At 40.0% G+C, this 26,150-nt stretch overlaps 1 protein-coding gene across 1 annotated transcript in view; it reads left to right on the forward strand.

Annotated features, from left to right (window-relative positions):
- Nucleotides 1-26,150, forward strand: part of lpp (LIM domain containing preferred translocation partner in lipoma) — a 185,657-nt gene that overhangs the window by 82,741 nt on the left and 76,766 nt on the right. The window contains exons 5-6 of the mRNA XM_080877289.1: nucleotides 2,119-2,222; nucleotides 9,300-9,422. Coding sequence (XP_080733415.1) covers nucleotides 2,119-2,222; nucleotides 9,300-9,422 — 227 coding nt within the window. The remainder of the gene's footprint in view (nucleotides 1-2,118; nucleotides 2,223-9,299; nucleotides 9,423-26,150) is intronic.

Here is a 26,150-nt window from a genome sequence, read left to right on the forward strand (position 1 = left end):
CCCCCCCTCTTTCTGCCGTTGTGTTGAGGCAACTGAAAACCACGCTTAATTAATTTGGTCAGCTGCCTTGGATAAACTACACTGATGACATCAATTAGATTCTAATGAAAACAGATAAAAGCCATGGAATGCAAATGGAATTTCAGAACAGGACTCATCAAAGTCTTAGCATTGGAACAAATTCCCATTACGTCTCATAAAAGCCTTTAATTTGCAAAGCTCATGTCTGGTTTGGTACTTAGAAGTACATGGTCAAATGATTCAGTCTTAAGTCCTGTGCCGAGAGAAGCCAAATCAGAATTTAATTTGGCATGTAACTCCTTATCCTGTCTGAAACATGTGGCAGGATGCAATCCTTGGATTAGCGTGCACTTCAGAACTACAAATTTAGCTTGTTTCTCGTCGTCTGGCACGGCAAACACCTAGTCTAACCCGTCTGTAACACAACATTTCAATTTCAGGGAGAGAGGGGGGGAAAAGCCACGCTTGCTCCAGATTAGTACTTCTTAGTTAACCAAATTGCTGCAATTATGTGTGTCAGTCCGTTGACGTGGGATAGCGAGGCTGTACTTCTTTGTCTCATTCGCTCGCAGTCTCTCTTTTTTTTAACTCTATGACCTCTCCCATATGTTAGACTTGATTTTGCAGTTCATGCAAATGATGATGACTTCTAATAATAAGTCTTCATCAGCTACTCTGCAACCGGCGTTCTGTATAACAAATGTGCGCTCGTTAAACAACTTGCTACATTACACTGCATCTTTCAGTCGGTTCAACACCTTAATGACAAAATGCCATTGTCGCGTTTTAAACTACTTAAATAAGTCAGAATAATGAATTAGACCCTGCTGAGTTGTTTTCAATTGAATTGCAAGATAAACCGCTAATAATAAAAATAATCAAAATGCTGTCACGCTGAACAAAAAATGTTCAGTTCAAATTAAAAACACTGCACATTTGTGCACACGGCTCTCGTATGGCAGACATGTTTGCAAACAGTGACCTGCAGATGCAACGATTAATATCAGCATTCGTTTTGAGTTGATTTTAGCTCCATTAGGGAGAGAAGTGGGAATAAAACTGATGGTGGACAGCATTTGTGAGCTGCATCAGCCAAAAATAGGTTATTTTGTTACTTAAGCCCACTCCCAGTAACCTCTGGTATCAGTGGTGCTGACCACCTAGTTACTGAATTTCTGTAGTGTCATAACTAGGCAGGTAACTTTTATGGGTTAGCAACTTCCTGCTGTGCAGTGGGCAAAAGTAATACTGAGATCAGTGAGGTGGAAAACCAGAACAAAGAGCTGAAAGGTGCTAAAATGCTCATTAGAAATAAAGGAAATTGCAGAATCCAGTGGTGTTTCTCATGATGGTGAAAAACAAAAGCAGTTTTATTGATTGTTACTAATAAAAAATATGCATATATATTGATTGTTAAAGCTCAAACCTAATGTTTGAGCATTTGATCCAGCTGACATCTAACCTGCAGGTGTAAAGAACATCTTTCTACCCCATAAAACTTCCTGTAAAATACTTAAACTTTTTATTGTCATTGCACAGTCATGCTTTGTAGAGTAGTACAACGAAACTGAGGGACTGTCCCGCATCGGGGATAAAAGAAAGGCACGCAGTAATCATAACAAACACCATATATACAGAATAAAAATATGCAGAAAATACAAACTTAATGTTAAAACAGATGGTGATGCATTAATGCGTCTCAAAATGATAATTTGATGCACTTACATACTTTATAAATCATGTTTGTGTCAACATGCTGGACGCTCCAGAGCCAGTCATGTATTTATGCGCTATAAGCAGGCTTACAGTGTAATCTACTTTTAACCTCGACCATGCAGAGCATCATGTGCACTATTTCTCCATAGATTTGTAACCCTTTACCTTGTTTTCGGCACCTGTTGTGCTGGTTGTTGTAAATGAAACATCTTTTTTTAATCTTTTTTTTTTTTTTTTTTGCCGGTGTTTTTTCAGCGGTGGACTGTGTGTGTTCTTTCACAATTGTGACAGTTTGTTTGTAAAAGAAAAAAAAAGGGGAAGTATTTAATGAGCCGTTTTTGTTTTTCTTGGTGTGTGTGTGCGCGTGTGTCTCCATCCCAGCGGACTACCCTCCCCCTCCACCACCTGTCGAAGAGTCAACCGGCTTCCTGTCATCCCCTGGTTCCTTCCCTCCTCCACCGCTGGGGAACTCATACGATTATCAGGTGAGAGGAGCCGCTGTTCTATTAAATTTTCTTGGTTGTCAGTAACTCTCTAAGAGTCGGCGCAGAAAGCAAAGACAGCCCCGAGCGCCGCACTGAGTTCACGTACCAAGTCCAGCAAAACTATTTGTCCATTTGAGCTGCAGCCAAATGCAGAGACGTCCAGCTCCTGGAGCCAGCCGCTCTCCACCCGTGGACCCACACACACACACACACACACACACACACACACACACACACACACACACACACACACACACACACACACACACACACACACACACACACAAACATTTCCGAGGGCTCTGATGCAGGAAGGATGGAAGGCTGACACCTATTGGTGGAGCCCGGTCACTTTTCTGCGCTTTGCTGGTCATAATACCCACAGGCATTTGGCCCTCCTGGGATTTCTGGCCTCTGCACCTCTGGCTGACACTCGCAGCGCTCGACCTCTGCTATGAAATCCTCCAAGTGCTTCACATTCCTTTGTTCGCTGCAAACAGGAAGAAAGAAAGTCTCCCTCTTCAAGCCCCTCATTTGATCTGACCAGTTTTCTATCCTAAATGAATGCTTCCTTTGTAAGCTTGGAGACAGAATGTTGCATAATTCAAATAAGTTATGCATTGCGTGTAAATTCACTGCTCTTCCCACACAAACTGTAAACACAGTAAGTATAAAACTCGAAGCTTTAAAAAACCCTAGGACTATCAGTATACGTGCATGCATGCTGCGCTATGACCTTAATGTAATCTAAAGCACTTTCAAAGTCACGCAGTTATTTTAAAAGGTGCAGCGCTTCGACTGTTGGAGTTCTGAATTTCATGGCTTTGTTGAACGTCAGGTTCAGCCAGCCAGCAGAGCTGCTCCCCTCTTACACTTTAGGCAGAGCACAGAGACACGTGAGCAGTGAGGAATGCAATAGGCGTACAACAGAATTTACTTCTCTTCTTAGAAGTCTACAGAAACCTTAAACTTCCATATACCCCTTAGTTTAATGAAGGCTGATGACTTTGATCTTGTGCTTGCTGGGTGGGGCAGCTTCTACCTAAACTCCGGCTGCTGCTCAACAATCAGTGTCGATCCTGTTCACTTTGTTACAGTTTAATAATGTTACACCTACACTTACGACCCAGCATCCTCTCGATTTGTACCTGGAGACAGGAATGCAGCACAAGTTTTTAAATTTTCAGTCTTAAATCTTGTACGCTTTTCTGATGATTGAGGAAAAAGCTGAATTTAATCTACATCGCCACATCCAGAAACTTTGAATCATTTAAAAAATGTCTCCTTGGTGCTGGTATTTCTTATTAATCTTTTGGCTCACATTTATTGCTTAGAAGTCTTTTGTAGCAGTTTTATACATTTCTAAGCAGTCAAAATTCTCTGGATGAAAAAGCTTTTAAAAATAAATCTAACTGGGAATAATCTGGGTCCTTGTCTGCATGTGCTAAACGGTAACAGGTGAGCAAAGTGGTGAACACATGTCTGGTGGAGTAATGGCAGACTTTACAGGCAGCATGCATGCTTAGAGGATTTTCTGGACATCTAACAGTCAGTTTTACTGGTATCTACACATTTGTTAACTGTGAACAGATCTATAAATTTTCACTTGTCCATATGAACCTGAGCAGGTTTTCCATGCTTTCACCTCCCTTCTTAAACTCCTATATTATATTTCAGTATAACTGGGAGATGAAATCCAGACTCCTACTATCATGCAAAAATGTATTTTTAAAACTTTACCTATAATCAGAGACAGTAGAAAATGAAATCAATTTGCCAAGTTACAGTACAACGTTTCCACTTCCTGTAAGCATCTCTTCAATCAGATGGATTTGTTTGAAGGCAACATGTGGCACTTTGGCCTTTTCTGAACGTCTATCAAATATATATTATTATGATGTCAAAAATCCCTGTATGTTGGTAAAGCTCACAAACTAAAGGTGAGTGCCACATAGCTTCATGGTAAAAATGCCAAACCTTTCTCATATGTCTGGATATTCTGTCCGGATCTCATCTGTTAAAGGAAAATAATGATTTTAAAAATGTTGCAAAGTTGAAGTAAAAATGTTCCCTGCATGTTCCAATGCCAGGGATTTCAGTTTACCTCTGTCCATTCGTCCAGGGTCACTGACCCTTACAGACTTTGGCTTTAAACTTGTTTGGTTGGATCTGATTGATATCTTCCCTTTCTTTTTCCCCCGTGCCTCGGATTTTGTCGTGCTCAAACGCGTGTAGATGTTTTTGAGAAAATGTTGATGAATCAGAAGAAAAGTCTGTATAAATTGAGCAGAATTGGTTACCTGCTAACTCCAGTGAAAGTTGGTAGCCTGGTCCGTGAGCCAAAATAAAGCTGATAGCTTCCAGGTTTGCATCTGTGCCGTGCATCCCGCTGCACATGTGCATTGTGCTTGCGAGTTCCCACAGAACCCGTGGACTTGAAGTGATAATGTCACATAAACACACAGACCTTTGAAGGTGCTAGGAAGGTTTTAGAAGTGGGAAACCTGCACAATAAAAGAGGCAGCTGGGCCGTAAACTGGCTTCTAGCTCAGCATACGTCCCTTAATCATAATAGAGCTCTTTGCCGTTTTTACATGTATTCCCATGTATTACCACTGGGGCCTTTAGGTGACAGGAACTAAAACAGACAGAGGCTGAACTGATGGGACTGCATCATTTGTGGTCTGTATATGATAAATAAAGGGTTTCTTTTGAATTGTAAATCATGCAGACATGTGCGAGAAAAACCCCAGAATATAAATATAACATATACATTTGCATGATATGGGCCCTTTAACTCAGACTGCTTTGTTCCCGTAGGTTAAAAATGCAAAGCTAGTAAGAGTATAAATATTATTGTTTTCCTTCGTGTGTGAACATCTCAGCTTTTGGAGATCGGTGGTTTTGTCAGGACAGCTGTCAAATGCAACACATTACCTGAACAGGATGATGGTTATAATCACGAGCATTAATTTAGTTCCCTTTTTGCTGCTGTAATTTTTGCCACTATTCTTGATTTTTCTTGTGTGGAGAGATGAAGGAAAAGATTTTCAAGGCCTGAAATTACATAAGAAATTCCATCCCTCAATTATTTTTTAAAGTGCTTTCCTGTATTCATCTCGAAATTTTCTTTTCCTATCACACTGCCGAGTCTTTCTGGCCTGCAGTTTAATTCCTTAAAACACCACGGGTATCTTAATTATGTGTCCTGCAGCCAGAGCAGAAGAGAACGCTGTTCAGAAAAAAAAGGGAAGATATCAATCAAAAATGTCTTTCTGGAGAAATTCTACATAGTGAATGAATAAATCAGCGATTTAATGGCATTTTACTTAAAAGAAGCAGAAATATGCTCTTGTCTTTATCCCCCTGACAGAGGGAGATGTCTGGATTATGACACGTAAAAGCCGAGACCTTTAGCGGGAGAGAGAAAAACAAACCTCTCATCCTGGCTGCAGTTCGCATTACGAAGCCCTACACGGCAAATTCCTCCGCAACACAAAGTCTGCGATGTTTCCTTTCATCCTCCTCGTTATCACCGTTAAACAAGTTTGCCCGTTTTTTTCTTTTGTTGATTTGAGACAAGCCATTAGTGTTTTGCTTTGTTTACTCCCGCTCATGATTGCCTTAGATGTTTTTAAGCAGCAGCTCTGCTCCAAATGGAGGCAAGCCCTGCCTGTAATAGATTGTGACAGGTAATCCAAACACATAACATTAGAATAAGAAGCAGCCACTGATCCAACCAACTCAAAAAGCCCCCACAGGCAATTGCAAGAAGTCTTCTTGCAGTTGCAGCATAGTTCAGAAGACTAAAAATACATCTGTCGTTCCATGGAGAAATTCCCGGGAATTTTGTAGAAAACCGGGTGCCACTATCGGTCAGATCACTTTAACTACTTTCCAGATTTCTGCGCATCACTTTTGTTTTTCTTTTGATTAAATAGTTTGTCTCTTTTCATATGTCGAGGTTGCATTTTTCTCTGAAGCGAAAGAGAAAAAATGCGGATGAATAAATCAGCGACTGCTGCTGCAGTGATCCTGTTACTGATGCTTTCAAGCTTCCTCTGATAATAACAGAGTTAAATAAAAATCACAGCAATTCTTAGCATCCTCTGCAGAATACATTCAAAGTGTGGATTAAAAGAAAAGTTTGACTTTGATTTTAAAGAATTGACCTTTCTCTGTGAAATAGTGCTGGATGAGATTGTGATGAATAATGTATGAAGAATGAGATACTGTAAATCCAAGAGCAGTAAAAGGCAGGTGAATAGTGCACCGTGTTATGAAAGTTGTCTTTCATACAATGCATCGCTTCTTTCTCACTGAGAGAAGTCTCTGCTATTGATGTGTGGCTTTTAAAAAGATTGTCTGAGTTCAAGGTGAAACATGAACTTGTAATGCAAAGTTTAAGAAGTGCAGAGAGAAAAAAGCAGGAGAAAATATTTCTGAGCAGCACAGAGTTAGAAATACTCATCGCCGATGGCATTATGGTGACAGTAACTTGACCCTGTGAACCCGGGCTGTACCTGTTACTAGAGCAGGGCGATATGACCAAAAATATTTATCACGATATACATTTGAAAATTTGTGACAACGATATAACTGACGATATAATTGACACTAGACAAAATACTTTACAACTCCACAACTTTATTAGTGGGGGAAAAAAATCAATGTATTTTCACTTAAACAAGCAGCTGTTTTTTTTTTTATGTGCATTAAAGTTACATAAATATTTAACAGTGCAAATGCAAATTCCTTGCTGACAGTTTAACCAAAAGGCATTTCCAGTGGAAATTGGCTGACATATCCTCAGCATAACCATGTATAATATCCACAAAACTTAAAAAGAGGTTATACACACACACACACACACACACACACACACACACACAATATGGTAATATTATGTTGACGCACAGTACGTATCACTCCGCGAGGCGCCTGCCTACAATAGCCGTAATGCTCCGACAATCCATCAAGCGGTGCAAAGTCGTACTAAAACATTTGACAGATTTTTGAGCACCGTGTACATAAAATCGTTTCGAGGTCAGTAAACACAACCAGAATTCATACATAAGGCACACGGGATTATAAGGGGCACTGTCGATTGTCAGAAAAATCAAAGGATTGATTTTAAGTGTGCCGTATTTTCCAAAATACGGCCGTCGCTAGCATGCGCTACCACAAATAGTGCTTTGTTGTGTATCTGATGGACAAAAGCCAAACCAGTTCCACACCACTGAACTTGCAGCATTTTTACAAACCAATTCTGGTTCATCTGTTTCATTCAATGATCCGCTTTCGCTCTTCTCATTCTCCGTCGCCAGCATGGTTTTTCCGCCATGTTTCCATGAAAACAAAGGCATGCGCGTTTTACCCATATTCTATCGCATTATTTCATTTTCTTATCTCTGCCCAACATTATACCGGTATTACCGTGAACAGTATGATATGACCCAGCCCTACCTGTTACAACATAACCCACACCCAAGGTGAGTGTTGCTGTGACCACAATGCATGGATTAGAAACACAGATTGCAATTTTCTTGGGCGACTCCACTTTAAGTGTGCCGATCCCGATTTTTGCCAGTTATGGTTTTCTTCCGAATAATATCAATAATAATAATGAGAATCATAACAATAATAATTTACAGGTAAAATTTACAGCGGTTTCCCCTGATGAAAACGTGTACACCTCTCCACCTTTACCTGACAGATTTTATTTTACCTTACCAAACAAAGGCTGATATAAAACTAATGCCAGGTACTTCATAATTTACAGTACAGCGATCCCTCGAGTTACGCTGTAAAAATAACCCACGATAAGTGAAATGTAAAACCCCTGCATGGACATTTTCACAATTTTCTCTCTTGTTTAAATACTCTCAAAGTTCAAACCTTCGTAGAAAAATAAGTCCAGCATTATAGAATGAAACCAAAGGCACTCGCAGGTGACGACGTTTCGTGTGTTTGTTGCGGAGCAGTCACACTGCTAGCGATCAAAGATTTATGTAAGTTTGACAAGCTGAACTCATTTTGTGCTGTACAGGAGACACGGCATGAGATTGACTGACAATGGTCTAGAGCCAATCAGGACGCACAACACAATGCGTTGTTAAAAAAAGAAAAGGATGCAAAATGCACAAAAAAAATCAGTGAAACAGCGAGGCTGCAGAAGTTGAACTGCGATATAGCGAGGGATCACTGTATGTTCATAACTTCACCAAATAAAAGGATATCAACCCGTTGCTCTACTACTTTGATCCATTGCTAATACTGAGGCTGCTGGCTTGTGGCTAGCTCTGAGCTCAGGATCACTTATCATTTGTTGGCTCCTTTAAAATGTCCATGTTAAGCTGGTGATTTAGGTTTGTTGACACAAACATTTTCACTCTGGTCCTCTAATGGGGTTCAGGGTCAAGGCCAAGGAGTGGAAATCGACCAATTCTGGTCCCTGGGTGATCGATTGGTGCATCTGTGGTAGATTTACCATTTGGACAAAGGAAAAAAACAAACTGCCGCTGTGAGAGTATGAAACAGACTACGTGATGCTGATGTTTATATCTATATGCTGGTTTGTTTGCATTTCTCTGCAGTCATGAATGATACTGTTGGAGCACTTAAATACTGAACAACAGTTACTTTACTAAAATGCAGGAAAGAGAGACGACTTCAGGTCTGATCAGACATTTACAGAACATGTGACTACCAAGGAGACCAATCAGATTTGGTGTTGCTTCACTTCACTTTGATTTGTAACTAACTAACTATGGTGTAACTATAGTCTGGGTATGCTGGAGAGTCACCGTATTGCTAACACAAGGCTATAACAGGTGCATAAATCCCTTCTTATGAGGCATGGTGGAAGCAACATTGGGCTCTGAAAGTGCTTCTCATGTTCGGGGAAATCTGCTAACAGATTTGACGATTTTAGAAAGTTTTTGAATAACATGTTTTCAATTTTAATGTAATTTAGAAGTTCAACTAGTGCATATGTTTCAAATGAAACATATGCACCACAGTAGAGTGTGCAAACAGTGAAGGAGTCTGAACACTTTATCGGACGTCTTCTCACAGGTGAAAGGCCATGAAAAGACGCTGGAAGAGAGGCGCTCCAGTCTGGACGCAGAGATCGACTCCCTCACCAGCATACTGGCAGACCTGGAGAGCAGCTCGCCCTACAAGCATCGAAGCACACAAGTACGTAACCTACAAAATGTCATGCAGATGTGAATTTAAGGCTGTGCTTTTCTTGGGCATTTACTGCAGGCCAAAGTTGAAAATGACTTTTACCGTTTTCAGTTTATGCACGACCTGTAAGGAAACATTAGCCTTTTAATATTGTCAAATACATTTTACAGAAACTAAATGTCAGCAGAATTGATGCTTTTACTTCTAATACTTAAAAACCTTAGTAGGGCATGAAGCACGCTGTTATCAAATGCTTTTACTGAAGTATGTGAGTGCAGCCTCTGTTGGCATTCAGAACACTTATATCCGCACAATAAACGGCACACTTATAGACCTGTAGCTGCTCTCCTGTGAAGTGTGCTAAAAAATGCAAAGAATAATTAAAGTTTTTTAAACTGTTGAATGTTGCAAAATACAAATTAGGTTTCCACATGAAACAGACCTATATATGTTGCATCTTTTAAAAAAAAAAATGCAATAATGACAAAATGAGTCTTGACCTATATCATTAGTTGATATTAAACGATATTAACGGCAACTTCAAAAAGTCAAAGCCTTGGGCAGTTCACTAAATTGTTTGACACACAATGAATGTAGGACAAGCGGATAAAAAAACCTTAACCAATTGTGTTTGGCGTAGGAAGGCTCAGTGGGGCTTTGAACACATGCAGATCATTTCTCTAGTGACATATTCGAGCAAAAATGAAATACCTGAAAGGGCGTTCTCTGTGGGGGCCTCATACTCTGTGGATATGTGGCTAAAGCGGAGTTAAAACAAATCTTAAAGGTGTTGCTTTTTCTGTGGATTATTTATAGAATAGTTACCATATCTGCTTTGTTTCCTTGTACATTTATTCAAGTATTTATATGTAAGTCAATAATTTAAGACTGTGAATTATTGATGTGGGTATTCGTGGGGTCCACTGACCTTTGTGTGAGTTCAGGAAACAATTCTTCAGCGACTTTAAAATGTAAAACGCTTCGGTTTTGGAAACTCACACGAGGCAAAGTTAGGTTTACAAGTAGTCTGAGAAACATGGTATTTTGGGGGACGTGTGCAATGTGAAAAAGCCAAACGAAGACTGAAGATTGCAAGTGTTGACGTCCTTTGGTTAGGTGACTCCTGGCTCTCTGGTTAGAGGGAGAGGGAAGGGTGTACTGCTCACAGAGTTAAAATTATTGCACCACACAGGGGAAACAAAGCGGAGACGGAGAGAAAGGAAGTAAACGCTGCGGTTCTGAAATGATACGCTTTAACGGCAGTAACTAAAATCTGACTTGATGATTTCTAGTATGCTTACTGTTGTGGTGAGCGAGTGTGTTCGTGGGAGCTGATGTGGGGAAACTGTAATAACATGAAATTATGTGCTCATAAAATATGGTGAAATGCTCTTTTTGACAAATCAAATTGACATCTCAGCGTATGTTTTTTTTTTTAGTACAAACAAGGTAAAAAGACGATTCAGAGTCTGAGCAGATCAGGACGTCTGCAGGTCTCTGTCTTGTCTCTGTCAGGTTTCCGAGAACTCGTCTTTGTAGTACTGGACAAGAATCATGTTTGATAATATTGTATGCTATATTTCAGTTTTCTTCCAGAGGTGGCACCGGTTTGAACCATTCTGCAAAATTAAATTCTAATGACTTTTTTCATTTAGTTATGCAAAAAGCAAAATTTGCTGTTAAGATAAATAACTGCTGGAGCTCCACAAGTTAACACATTGCAGAAGAGGATGGCATAAATAACAGAACCTTGTTTAAAGGTAAAAAGTGATGAAAAATGAATGAAAACATGGCATTTTGTGGAGAAATCACTATTTTTCTTTCGAGCTGATTTTCTTTTTGGCACGTTTTAAACATGTTGAGTCGATTTGTTGTTGTACATTAAAACTCCATCATCTTATTTCTGATGATTCTATGACACAGTTTGATGCGCGTGCATGCATATGTGTAAAGCAACCTGTGTAAAGTGTAAAGCAACCTGTCCAGCGTGTACCCCGCTTCTCGCCCTAACTCGCAGCCCGACAGCTGATATTACTTTTTTTTTTTTTTTTAGCTCCAGCTCTCCGTGACCTTGAATTAGATATTTGGAAGAAGATGGATTGATGGAATTTTTTTGGTTAATTCTGGTAAACTTTTTTAAAGGAGTAGTTTGACATTTTGGTTTCTTTCAGTGGGCTGGCAGCCCATCTGAGTTCCCGCCTAAGACTAAACTCCCTGCTGGTCCTGACCGTGAAATCTTGATAGCCCGTTTTTGCTGTTAACTCTTCTAAAGCTATAAAAACATCTTGAAAAAGAAGTATTGAGTACTATTTTAACTTTTCAACATTGATTGTCATTCTTTGCTGTATGTGACTGATGGTTCTCTCTTGCTGGTTTTAGGGTTAAACAGTTGATGTGGATTGATAGTGTCACTGCCCCATCCCATCCTCTTATTGGTTGAAGTCACAGTGCTGAGGCTGACAACTTCTGTGGCAGAAATTCTGCACTTATTGCCCCCTCCATATCTTTCCATTTAGTGTGCATGGCTCGTGCCAGTTGGCAGGTAGTTTTTCTATGAATTATTAAAGACCATCGATGCTTGTAGTTGTTTTCTGTTGTTGCATAAGTGACTCTGCTTTTTATTTTAAAGAACTTCATTTGCATTTCTGCCAGTCTGCAAGTCAGCTCAAATGTTACTGTTCCAGCTTGCGTTTCTTACAGCGGTTAGCGTGTTCTGGGTTCAAATCCACCGGCTTGCTGAAGCCTTTCTTTGTGGACTTTACCTGTTTGGGTTCTCTCCGGGTTCTTGGGTTTTCTCCCAGACTCTCATGTTTTAGGTCAGGAATTTGACTGTGAATGATGATCTCTCTCTGATAGACTTAAAGGTGTACCAAGGCAGGGGTTGAACTACGTGATGGCACCCTAATCTCCGCTGAGGCAATCAGATGGATTATCTGCGATTGCTTGGAAAAAAACAAAACATATATATGTATATGAAAATAATCAGTTAAAAAAAGGGCCTGTCTATACAGAGTTTATAGGGCTTATCAGTGGTTTTTATTAAAAACAATGACTACCTATAATATGTAACTAGAGCCCTTCCACCAACAGAGCTTGTGAATATGTAAGGAACAGGCATGAGTGACATCAGCCTTCTCATCTCATTGTTGCCACCCCCAAAAGAACAAAGTGTGAAGATCCACAGTCTTTTTCTATACTTGGGTGCCATTGCTAACCTGTAAGCATCACAAAGGTAGCTGCTGAAGTTGCTGTTTTTACATAAATCTGCCAATTGGAGCTTTTAATTTATAAATAATTATTTGGGCTAATATTGTGGCATTAAAATAAAGTCACAAAATGAGTCTTTCCACATTAAACACACCTCTGCCTTTGGGCTGATCAGAGATCTGTTTCACCGAAATGACTGGTGAAAGCCATTCCCTGGTATATGAAAGTTGGCAACTTGCTGTAAAATACTCAGATTTCCTGAAATGTGAAAGCAGACATTTTAACAGTGGAGTTAACAGTATAACTATTTTCTCTATTCTTCTGTGTAAAGCTGTACAGTATACAAGAGCTGACCTTCAGACTGCAGCCCTACAATATACTGTTTATAGTCTACGTGCTGTTAGCTGTCAGTGTTACAAGGTCATGAATTTTAACAGTGTGGAGAACACAAAGCATCTGTGTTTCCTTTATTCTCTTTGTCTTTCTTATAAACACATAAGGATTTCTATTCATACTTACAATGCACGGGTGCCCACACGTACACGTGTAATAAAAGGAAGCACATCTCTGGGATGTGAAGCTTCTAGCTGCTGGCCTTTTTTTCCCTAAATAAAATATATGATAAGTGCATAGCTTTCCTGAAGAGAAAAACCGTGCAGTGTGTATTAACAGGGGTCTGAAAGCTTTTGTCAACATGACTTGAAAAATTGATGTGCGCCTCTACAGCTCTGTTAGAGGCCAGCTTCCCAATGTCGTACTAACTAATATGTGTCTGTCGTGTTGGTTCTACCTGTGAGGGTCAGATGTGATCTGCGCGTTTATTTTGATCATAATCTGCTGCGAGATTTCGGGGTTATGGGTGGGAAGCCACACCACCTGTGTCTCAGCAGAGTGCGCATACGTTCTGTGACATGTATTAATAATGAAACGTTTCACGTCGGACGTTTTCCAACATCTCTTTGCTACCATGATGCCCTTTTGCGGTTGCCGTGTAAAAGATTTGGCTTTCTATTTGATTGTTTATTTTCCAGAGATACGAGCACTCTGCAATGCACGCACATGTGCACCCACACACACACACACACACAGACAGTTACTTTCTACTCAGCTGATGCTGATTCTAGCTGATTAACTCAGGTTGACCTTTTCCCCTACCCAGCTGCTCCTGTCAGTCCATGCTCAGGCTCTTTCAATGCATTATGTACAACATAACACTGGTGTATGTGTGTGCGTGTGTGTGTGTTTAATGGGCCAGGTTTCGTACTCCAGCATCGGTACAACTGCTGCACAGTAATCTTCCACTTGTATAAGCAAAAGAGCAACGAGTGCTCTTGATTTAAGCTTTCTGTGCACAGGCAATCACACAGCCAGCACTCCAAAATCAATAGACCACCCGGCGCTCTGCCTTCAAGCTTCTAGGAGAGGACTCTTCCCTCCCGACGGAAAATTTGGAATCAGAGAGGGGACCTTATGTGTGCTCGCCTCCCAGATGAAATTGAAATGGACGTTGCTGCTCATTCATAAAAATCTAAGTAGCATTCCTGCGAACATTCAGCCGGCACTGATGCTTCACAGACATCAAAACAATTTTGTTTGCTTTAGTTGGTATTCTCTGTGGCATAACAGTGGGTAATGAAATGTGATCATTATATAATTCCCATTTGTTCTCTCTCCAGTTCCATCTTAGATACCATTTGTTATTTGACACAGTTAACTAAGTTTGTGCTGCAGTTTGCTTGCTTTATCCTGTGACAGCAGAAATTAAGGAAACGCTGATAATAATGTTTCGGCCTTTATCGAGTTAGTGGTTTCTGTTATTCCTGGTGAAATCAAAAGCATCTTAATGTTATTAAAAGAGAATTTCTTTAATCTTCTTTCACTGATTTGTTGCTTTAAATGTCATTTTGTTTATTAGAAATAATTTCTATTAACAGTGCACAGATTCACTGGCTTCACTTCTCTTTCTTCTTCACTTCTGAAAAATGTAAACTGCAGCCAACAAAGTGATAAAATGAATATTTTTACTGTTTAAATCTGATCAGTTTACACCTTTGCTATTCTTGCGGTGACAGGACAAAGTGTCTTCTGTCCAAAAATAGGTACCGGTATGTACTGCAGTCAGACATCATGCAGTCGCTCTTGTAACACCAGCGTGCTGCTTTGTAGAACCAAACAGATGTCATATTTTATTATACAACAGGTTTTTTGCCTTCCAGAGCTCTCTAACAAGGTTACAATCACTGACATAAAATCTATAGCAGCAAAGCATCCTTGTAAATGAATTTAATTTATCTTTACTCATAAGATTGGAGCCTTCCATGTAATATACTCATAATACAGACACACTGTCCTCTGTGGGCATGACTGTCAGGCTGTACATTAAGCTAAAAGAGGCTATGCTGTTCAAATGAATTTTTTTTTGCATATACACACTTCAAGCCATTTTTGACATTTCCAATTGTAAGTGGTGGGCTCGACATTTACTTTCAGATAGCTGCTGTTTTGTTTTTTTTCTTGTTTCCTGCTGTTTTTTTCTTTTTAAAGTTAAATATTTTAGCTTAAATCAGAAACACGAAAATTAAAAATTTTGTTTTTCTTTTTTCTCTCCTCGAAACACCTCATTGCTGAACTGCAATAGCTTCATGGTCCACTGAGGGACCACAGCCCACATTTTAAGAATTACTGTTCTAAGTGAAATGTTCAGGGACATCTAAAACTGCCAAAATATATATCTAAAAACAAAATACGTAACAAAGAATAAAAGATGTTAAACTTTAAGGCCCAAGAGTCGTGTTGTCGTCTGACCTCCACTGTTTGAAACCACTAAAAGTATATAAAGATGCAGCATTCTAAAGTCAGTTTGTTAAATTCATTTCCACCTAGATATTCTACAAAGTGCACAGCGGAAGCGCTTAGGAACCACAACTGCTCATGAAGTTACAGCGCGAGGTTGCCGTGTGCTGAGTCATAGATGTAGCGTGTGCTCTGCTGACTCAATAACTGAGGAGCTCCAAACCTCCTCTGGCATCAACATCAGCACAAAAACTGTGAGCCAGGAGCTTCACAGCATAGGTTTCCATGTCTGAGCAGGTCTAATGTGTTGGTGGCCCAGTACTTTTGTCCATATAGTGTAGCGGGGCGACCGTGGCTCAGGGGGTTGGGAAGCTATCTGTAACCGGAAGGTCGCCGGTTCGATCCCTGGGCTCTCTGTCCTGGTTGTTGTGTCCTTGGGCAAGACACTTTACCCTCCTGCCCACTGGTGTTGGCCAGAGGGGCCGATGGCGCAATATGGCAGCCTCGCTTCTGTCAGTCTGCCCCAGGGCAGCTGTGGCTACAACTGTAGCTGTCTCCACCAGTGTATGAATGCGAGAGTGAATGAATAGTGGCATTGTAAAGCGCTTTGGGTGCCTTGAAAAGCGCTATATAAATCCAATCCATTATTATTATTATTAGCTTACTGGAACCACTGATCTTCCCCCAAATTTGCCAGTGTTATCTGCTTCAGTTACCCGCTTTGTTAGCACAAAGTAACTATCAACTAGGCCCCTTATAATGAATTGCGCTTGGGTATTGCACCATACCGAGCTCTTGCTGGAAGTTAGAGACAGGATGAGTATGAAAACCTAGGGCAAGCCCATTCAAATGGCAGCCCGCGGACCACATGCGGCCCAGAAGCAACCTGCGAGTTGCCGCATGTGGTCCTGGCAGAAACACAGAGAAAACACAAAAAATTAATTAATTAAAAAAAATTAAAGATTCCTACAGCGTAGTGTAGACTGTGAATGCAACACTCCTAGTAGCCTAGCAATATTTAACCCACAATGTACCGTGATGTAAACATATCAAACTATCATCGTAATGTATGATGCAACAACTGCATGTCTTTCTCAGTCCAAAAGCGTAAAATTGACAATTAAAACCTTCGGTTTAACCCTGCCTGGACTGACAAATACGTATTCATTTTAACGCCAAATCCAAATGCCAAACCTATGTGTTTAATTTGCAGTGAGTGTGTTGCGGTACTTACGAAGGCACCACAATGACAAACACCAGACTTCCTGCACAAACCTTCCAGAGCAATCTCAGGAGAGGGCTGCAAAAGTACAGTTTAATTGCGAGTTTAATAATCTTACAACTGGATTTGTACTACCATGAGGGTCCTGTACAGCCCAAGAGAGCTGCAGCAGCTTCCCTTCTTGTTTGCTGGATCTTGGCGAAGAAGAGCAAGCCTTTCACAGATTCTGAAACGGTGAAATACTGCATGCTGGCCGTGGTGGATGCGGTGATAAGTGACGAAAAAATTAAAGTCAGTGTGATATCTGCTATTAAAAACGTACCCCTGTCAGACAGTTCAAATATTCATAGAGTTGAATTTCTGGCTTGAAATGCTGTTACATGACCTGAAGAAAACTGATGTAATGTCAGGATGGCAGAAGGTGGGTTCACAGACAGAACTGATAATGCACAGTTGTGCATATATGTCCATTTCTTGGATGGCAAATTGCTCGGTTTACTACCGTTAGAGGGACACACAGCTGGCGAAATAATGTTTGAGAAGATTTCAGGGTTTTTTGAGGAAAATGGTCTGATATGAAGCATGACGGATATACTAGTGACGGATGGGGTCCATCCATGGGAGGAAAAGTGAGTGGTCAGCAAAATATTTATTTTAATTTGAAAGGGAATTATCGAAATGTTTTTTTGTTATTGTTTGAAATGTGCAAAAAAAAAAGTTTGGTTATAGCTCCCTTTTTTTAAATGGACCTTTTGGTGTGAATTTGTGAGAGGTCACCAGATTTACAGGGGGAAAAAGAATAAAAAATTACTTGTTTTTCAATACAGTTTGAAATTGATTATGATCTGCTGCTTACTGGCTGCAAAAAAAATATCTGGCCCAGTTAAATTCCCCGGTTTGAAAATCTGGCCCAACTAACTTTTTAGTTGAATAGCCATGACCTACGGTGTTAGCCCAGGTGGAGCTGCTGGGGGTGCAGATCTTTATGGTAAACCTTATTTGTGCAGCATTAATTTAAAAAATGATCACCAACACACTATTTAGAATTAAAGAATGAAATTGCTGCTTTTTGAATACAGCAAGCAGCCACCACCGGGCCACCTTTTTGCGCTCCATCACTGCCTTACTGCTTGTTCGAAACCTTGTTTGAATCTTTAATAACTGTTTTTATTTGGCACGGTGATCGGAGGAAACACAGGAGAGTGTGTTCATGCTAAGTCCTGCAAGTGAAATGCACTGAAATCTGAGCCCAACCAGCCCTGCTAATATGCAGCGTAGGCCTGTCTAAGCACATCAGATCTGTTGTGGGGGAGTTAACAAGGAGGCCCAGATGAGTGTCAAAACAGTGTGCTTATCAAGCACCAGAGCAGCACCACTGCTTTGGTGGAGGCTGCAGAAGCTTCTCCTGTAACCTCTAATTCACACTGACCTGTGGTGCATTTCTAGTAATCAGATGAATCAGCAGCCCTCCTACTGAGATTCTTCAACATCCAGTTTATTTTGTAAACTGTCAGAAGAAAGCAGAATATTTCAACTCTCATGGGTGCCTTGACATCAAAGCTAAATATGGTGGATGGATATAACAATAAATGTATAACTTTCTCGTCTTAAGGATATTTTAAAATCCACATATCTGCACTCTGTCAAATCTGATTTATTTGGTGTATCTGCTCACACTGATTGCATTCACAGGCAGAGATTGATAGATTTGGTGCCCTGCTGTTGGCTGACTATAGAGAGCATATTCTGCTACTATGCACAGACACAAGGGAAAATACAGAAGCAAAAAGTGTCACCTAGTCCGCCAACAGCAGGCAGTAATTACTGTAGTTGTTTCTAATCCCTGTTACATGCTGTAAAATGTAAAATGTGTTGACTTTCGGAATAGGAAATGTCATATCTGAAGCTCAAAGACATTTCATTTGAGTCCTATTTTAATATGAAAGAAGTTCAAACAAATAGTCTGCAAACATGTTTTTTCTTTTTGAGGAGAAATGTGTACACAGCACTAATGTACTTTACTCGTTAGCCACTGTATAACCAATTAAGTAACCAGTCCCCTCCCCCCCAAAATAAGCAGTGACATTTTTGTCCCAATTAAATTCTAATGTGCTTTCTCCTTTAAAGCAGCAGCAGCATCTCATTCTGATCTGATTCAGTCTGTTATGATAAGATTTAAGTTGAAATTAAAAAGCTCTCCCCGTCTGATGGCTCCACTCGCTGTGAAACAATAATGTGCAACGCGATGAATAAAATATTGAAAGCCCGGGCTCACTAAATGACATACACTTGCCCCCATAGTAAACTTCCCCAGTTCTGCCATGCTGCATCAGGAGGCGTTTGATGGTGTCTTGGTGTGCGGTGCTTTAACTGAGGTAGCATCTTTCCAGATGGATTCAAAGAGGGGGAGATGCTCAGCTGTTACTAGGCTGCCCTCTGGCAGTGCCACAGCTTCTGGGAGCAAGGTTGTGCGACTCACTTACACTCATGGTTCCACCTCAATTAAAAACCAGTCAGCGAAGCGGTTTCTTTGTTTCCACGCATGCAGGGAACTTTAGCGTGCAAATGTTGGTGCTGTCTGGAACGATGACTGCTGATCATGGTAGTGCCTTTCAGAAAAGAGAAATGACTGGACCCTGGACTTGTTTTCTGTCACCCGATAAGTTGAGGGCTCTCTGACTTATGCTGTTAGCGCTCTTCACTTCTCTCGACAGAAGTTTGTTTGATCTACATGTTGAGTATCGTCCCCAGAAAGTGGAGCACACAGTTTTGTGGGTTTAAAAGGTTTCCACCAGTGTTTTATTATCCCAGTGGTTCAATGGGTTTAGGCTCACACCCCACTGGTCCTAAACATCAGGATTTTTTATTTATTTATAGACAATATATGCAACCATAATGTTTTTTTAATGTACTTTATTATCCTACCACTACTGCTATCTGTTTTCATGCACCAGCTTATATGAGAACATAAAATAAGACAATAAAAAATCAAAGCAAATGTTGGGGCTTAATCATAATGAAGTCATAGGTATATATACCTATACACTACTTTGTATAGGTATATATGCTAGAAGTAGTTGCTGGGTCTTTGGTTAAACACTTTATTGTACTGTATAGCTGCAAGCAATGGCTTGTTCAGAAGAGGCACCTTTTAGATTACTCCTTCACTAGAATATACAGTATATAATGTTTGGAAGCCAGTTTCCAGTTTTTACAGTTTTCAGCTGCATAGTGCATAATTGCATAGTTTGTCTGTCCGGGTATGTTAAGCTAGCAGCCTGGAGGGCACTCACAACCATCTAAATTATCAGTCATGTAAAGTATGAACGTGGATTAATGAATAAAAGTAACTTAAGGTCAAAACATTATCTGAACTGTCACTACCAATTTCTTCCTTGGGATAGGCTCCCAAGGAGATGGTTTAAGAACAAGTCAGGGTTTTAAAATGCTAATAAAGTAGTCATACGTGCGACTATCTTCACTATCTTTCACCTGATTGCATTTGTGTAAAACTGTTCTACCTGTCCCATTGAAGCTGTTTATATATGTATATTTAATACAGAAAATAAGCAAAAACAAATACAGTAGGTCCACAATAAAAGACAAGCTCAAGCCAATTTTACATTTGCTGTAATTTTATGCAGTATTATGTGCTTTTATGTGTGCCCTATTTCTCCAACTGCCCCACACAGAAAAAGCGTTTTTATTTAAAAAGCTGGCAGGTACAGTATGTTTCATCTCTTTGGCTAACACTGTGTGAAATCCCAAATAGAAAGGCACCGTCACTCATCCGAAAAAGCCACAGCGCTGCATTGTTCTGCTTGCGTTTTTTTTCCTCATTGTCAGATATCCTGATGTCTCTATAATAAGTTGTCATGTCCATACAAAACAGATGAGCATTATTGAAGTGTGCTGACAGTTCAGCTAAAGTCGAGCGCTTGAAATGCTGCTGAGATGGATCTTACCACATGAGTGCCCTAAGGAGGCCTTACTTCACACTGTGCCAGTCAAGCCATACTGTGACGCTCCCATCTCTCAACAGGCAGAGCGTTGCGTCTGGCACTCACTGTCACAACATGGCAGAATGATAGGCTCGCGCTGCTTGCTCCCAAATCTCCCACTGATCGTGGCGTCTGCTGAGCGATCTCAGAAAATATCGACTATAGACCTCTGCGGTGGTACCTCGGCTCCTTGAGAGTGTGATAGGGTTTATGACCTTTCCTCAGCTCCTCTTGTTAGGCTCAAACTCTGGAGGCATCTTATGGGAATTTGTATAATCCCCTCAGGTGTGCTGTTCATCCTTTCCACATTTAGTTGCTTTTGAGGTGCCAGAACAATAACAAATCAATGCTATATTAATAAATGTGTCAGAATATTGTAAGAAACACAAGATCCGAAACATTAATTCTGTCATTGGGGGTGTTTGTGACTCTTCTGCCCTTTACGTCTTTTAACTGTGACCACAGTGGCAAACTTGGCTCTAAATTTTCATTGAGGAACACTTACAATAGAGTGCATGTAGTGACACTATAGTAGCAAAAAGGTCAGTCAGAGTGAACGCGAGTAGCTGGCTGCTGTTATGCCTTTAAGGACAAATTGTAGCCAAACAAATGTGCGTTTTACACATAAGCAGTTCAAGCTGTGAGGACAAAATGTTTTTCTGCTCAGAGGTGACAGCTCAGTAATATTAGCCTCAGTTGTTTCCAGCTTGTGCCGCTGTCACTGGTCATGACACTGGTATGTATGCTAGCCAGCCTCTTATTCCTTATTAAAGGTCAAGGCTGTAGGCAACTATTTTTTGCAATGGATATTTTGCTCTTCGGGGCTCCGACACAGTGTGCGATTGTTCTTCAGCTCATCTCCCCGAGCTGATCGGACTGTATCGAGACGATGCTCCAGTGCTGTAATTATAGGGTTTCTTGGTGTCTAAGATTTTCCTCTGTTTGTTTTATACACTGCAATTCTCTTTGATTGCTTTGCTGCAGTATGGAACAATGATGTCGCCACAGTGCCGGTGGCACCCATTGACCTTAAGGTCAATCTGGCAGCAGGTTCTGAATTTTGACAGGGGCAGCCAACTGTGGAGAGAGGCGCACGCCTTCAGGCGCTCTATGTGTTCCGTCAATGTTCGTTAGTCAAATAAACTGTGTAGTATCACCCCTTTGTCTTTTATTAACAGGGTGAACCAATGACAAATTTACTTAGAGCCAGGAAGCTGTGACAGTGTGTGTAACCTGCCTCTTTACATCATCGAATACCAATGCTAAAAGGCTTACTGTCAACTGCTGTCATCGCGCATTATCTGTATACCCCATAACACGTGCAAGCTTACAGTACACAAGCGAGCGCACGCAGCTTCTAAGACAGCCATCTCTGGGATTGATGACATCGACACACTGTAAGCGATGGACGTTTTCAACAGCCGAATATTTCTCCCGAAGCGGGAGAGGTCACAAGTGCACAAAGAGCTCATTACAGAGATGAGTCAGAGATGTGTGGTGAGAGGCTGGCCTGTAGTTCTGCAGGAGGTGAATGAAACAATTAGTTTCTGCTGTGCGAGAGCTACAAAACACACATTTCCCTCTTTTGTAAAGATAGCCTGCAGAAGTGCCACGATCGGTAACTTTTCACACAGTATTCCCGAAAATGATTTTTCAGTTGCATCAGTGAGTAATACGCCCTACTTTGTATGATGTTGTTACATCATCCTAGAAATATTACATACTTTTCCCCCTGAAACCTAGTTTTTTAGGGGATTACATAACCATGAATTTTGAAACATGGACTTAATGTTCAACTACAACATCTCTAGGTTGTCTTGGTGGTAAGAGCATAGATTCTCCATGTCCTGTACATCTTACAGCTGCCTGTATGTCTGTGTGCATTTCAAAAGTGTTTGTACAGGAGCTCCACAGACTGATATTAGTTACTGTAAATGGGAAAATAGAAAAGAAAACCGTTCCTTAACCTTAAAAATAGAAGTGTGGCTGTATTATATTAATCCAAATTTCATACAACACAGTAGGAATGCTGTCGTTTGAGAATCTCCATAAACTGCAAGTTGAATTTGTTTATTAGGATTACTGTTGTAAACACCTTTGCACATAAAAATGCATCACCAGATGATAATAATGTATTTTTTTTCTGTTTGTTTCTTTTAATTATTGACTAAAGATAAAATGATAAATCATCTAGATTGCTAGGTCAGTTCACATCCCATATATTTGCTGTATGCCTTTATAAAAACATAGTTAACCCTCAGTCTAGGGCTGTGCGATATGACCAAAATCTCATATCCCGATATAAGATATCTATCGTCCCGATAACGATATAAATCACAAAAATTTTACATTTTCTGTAAATTCTGTGAATCTCGGGCAGCTCGACTTGCGTGAAATGTTTCAAGCTGGGCATCATGTAGCTGGAGTCGAGTGTTTTAACCGATGCATGAAACTATACATTTTTAGACATAAGTTGTAACGGCCGCCGTTTTCTTTGTGAGTATTTATTACACGGCGGGAAAAGCCTGTTCTAACGTTTGAGTCTAAGGTTTATTTTTTAGCACCTGGCGGCTTTTTTTTTTTTACTTCTCATCCGTAAATACTCTGCTCTTTCACGTGATTCAGTTTATTTTGAAAAGTCTCAACAGGATCTTGAGCTTTATTGTGAAAGGTTTATGTGGAAAATAAATAAGCGGACACGCGAGGGTTTTACCGTCGTTGTTGCTAACGACAACGCATAAAAACAGACGCTTGTCCGTCTGTAGTGTGGTTATATAAAATATAAGAGAAAGAGAGAACTTTAAGAAATTAATATAGCCACTACAGTGACCATCAAAACGATGAAAAAATATTGCCGTAAACAGTTTATTTTGCTACACCACAAAACAAACGATAGCATAAAATGAAACGATAGACGTTTTTATATCGTCATCTGATATATATCCTATATCGAACAGCCCTACCTCAGTCCATTAATCATTTAATCATTGTCTTTTAAACTGCTGCATGTCTGTTCAGACAGCTGTTCCTTTAGGACATGCATGTGAATGACTATCTTCAATCATTGAAAGCTACTACGAGAATGTATTTATTTATATTAAAATGTACACATTAGCTGCTTACTTGCCAGGTTTTGAACGTGTAGACACAAGGATCTAATATTTAGAGCAAGTGCTTGGTTAATAATTCAGTTTTACAAAATTTTGCATAAATATTTTTCCCCTCATGGGCTTCAAACATAAATTTAAACATAATTTATGGAAAATCAGTATTAGAAAATGCTAATTAGCGTTTAATGTCTATTATTTTTCATTGAAATCACTCATAGCCCTTTTTATTGGATCTGTGAATCTGATATTTTTACATTCATCTCTTCAGTGAGTAGGACCAGTTTTCACAACTCTAATAGAAATCAGGATTTCCGAAGAATATGCAAAAGGAAAATATAAACTAATATGTTCTTCTAATATTACTGCGATATAGAGCTGCATCTAATTCTGCAGCAATGCCACTGAACCAGCGGAGACGAAAAAGGTTATCGAGATGGTTTTTAAGAAGCCAAACATCATGCAGGGGGAAAAAACATGTACCAGAAAAAATGAATAAAATATTCTTCATGTATGTAAATGTAAAAAGAAGGTTTATAATTAAGTATTTAAATAAATTGTTTAAAGAAAATAATTTCTCAGTTGGATTTCCATAGTGTAGTGGTTTACACATTAACAAGCCTAGCAAGCGGTTCAGGACCGGGAGGATATGCACACTCCTCGGGGGTTGAATCTGGCGTGAAAATATGCCGAGTCAAATATGCGGAGCTGCCTGCTGTAGCGATCCCTTAAAAATAAGCAAGCAGCAGTCGTAGATGTTGTAAACACATTTGCCCCAATACTGTTTTATTTTTGCTGTTAATATGAGCAGCAGTAGTCGGCTTACTTTCTCAAAGGACACAAATATTGAATTCTTGTCTACAAAGTGATCAGTAACCAGTTGTAGTGGTAGTGTTTCAAGAGAAAAAGATGCGACACGATAAAGTTTATCAATTCAACATTTATTTCAGGCGAGGATAGAAGCATTTTTGAAATATTCACTCGTAAAAGCGGGGCTCATTTGAAGGGGCGAAAGCAGAATTAGATATGCAGATAAACGATCCACAGAACAAAACATTCCCTATATGTGTGTATATGTGTTATCTGCAAACAGAGTGAGATAGCCCAAAAGAGCTAGAGGTCTTGCCACGTTCCACAGACACATTATTTAATCATATTTAATATGCCTTATCTGGAACTATTTTAGGAAGAGAATTGATACCCCCAATTTCATGACTGTACTGTTAAATGTGCCTGTTGTGCCTGACTGTGGGGGGAAGATTAATGCACGCATCAGTGTTGATTGGGAATTCTTCCATGGTCATAGTGTAACTGCTGAAAAGGACAGATGCAAATGGACAGCAGAGCCAAACGGGGGGAGCAGCTTCTTTGTACGAATGAGAGACAGAAAAAAAGTTGAGAGAAAAATATCCAAGGTCTTAGATGAGTCTGAAAAGATGCAGAACTTCTCTCTCTTTAGGGGTTTTCACCAAGCTTGCTGAGGAGAAAAAAAAAAAAAATCCCCCACCCTCGTGGTTTGAAATGCAAAGTTAACAGTTTTACTCAGCCCCCCCTAAAGGCTTGTATAGTCTCTCCTAATCTTTTTTAATATGTCAAAAGGCTTTCTTGAGAGTCTCTGTGAAATTTCACACTTAAGTTGTTTGCAAAGTCAGTCTGAATTACAGTGTAGAGTGAGGGTTAACTTTTCTGAAGGGGTCGGGGAAACTTTTTAAAGTCTGTATGTTGTGTTTGTGTATGGCAGAAGGGGGAGGAGGGCGTGAGGGTGTTTAGAAATCAGTGATGCTGCTTGTATGTCCACACTCGGATGTGAAAAACAGGTAATATCATTTTTCAGCTTTAGTGGAATTTTAATTGTGGATAATAAAATCCGAAATTTTATTTTAGTGAACAAAGCATTGGCAAGTTTTGATTTGTAATAGTGCATACTGTACTGTGCTCACATGCAGCTCTTTTGTATATCAAATTATCACCTCAGTACGAGGGAGTTCTGTTTTTATATGCAACACCGGGATTTTGTGCAACAAAGAGAGGGCTTTGTGGTACTGCAGTGATTTACTCAAAAATTGCAAAAAGTAGTAAAAAGACATGAAAGAAATCTCTTTAAAAGGTTTCTCTAATGAAGAGGAAACAAAGCAAATGTTTTTGTCATGGTGGCCGTAACACTTTGATAAGCATTACTTCCAGATATGAACTAATGCTTTAATCATAGGTTGCATACAGTTGGGACATCCCACTTTATTAGTGCCAAAAACCAAGCTGTGCAAAAGTCTTGAGCCACCCCCCTTATTCTTTATCATTTGGTTGCAAGGAGCGACACTTTCTAAAAGAGATGTTGAGCAATAGTTCTCCAGGCTTTCTGCAGGTATGATATTTTTCTTTGTCTTTTTCACTCATTTTCAGTTCAGTC

The sequence above is a fragment of the Rhamphochromis sp. 'chilingali' genome (assembly GCF_963969265.1).
Source record: "Rhamphochromis sp. 'chilingali' genome assembly, chromosome: 3".
NCBI lineage: Eukaryota > Metazoa > Chordata > Actinopteri > Cichliformes > Cichlidae > Rhamphochromis > Rhamphochromis sp. 'chilingali'.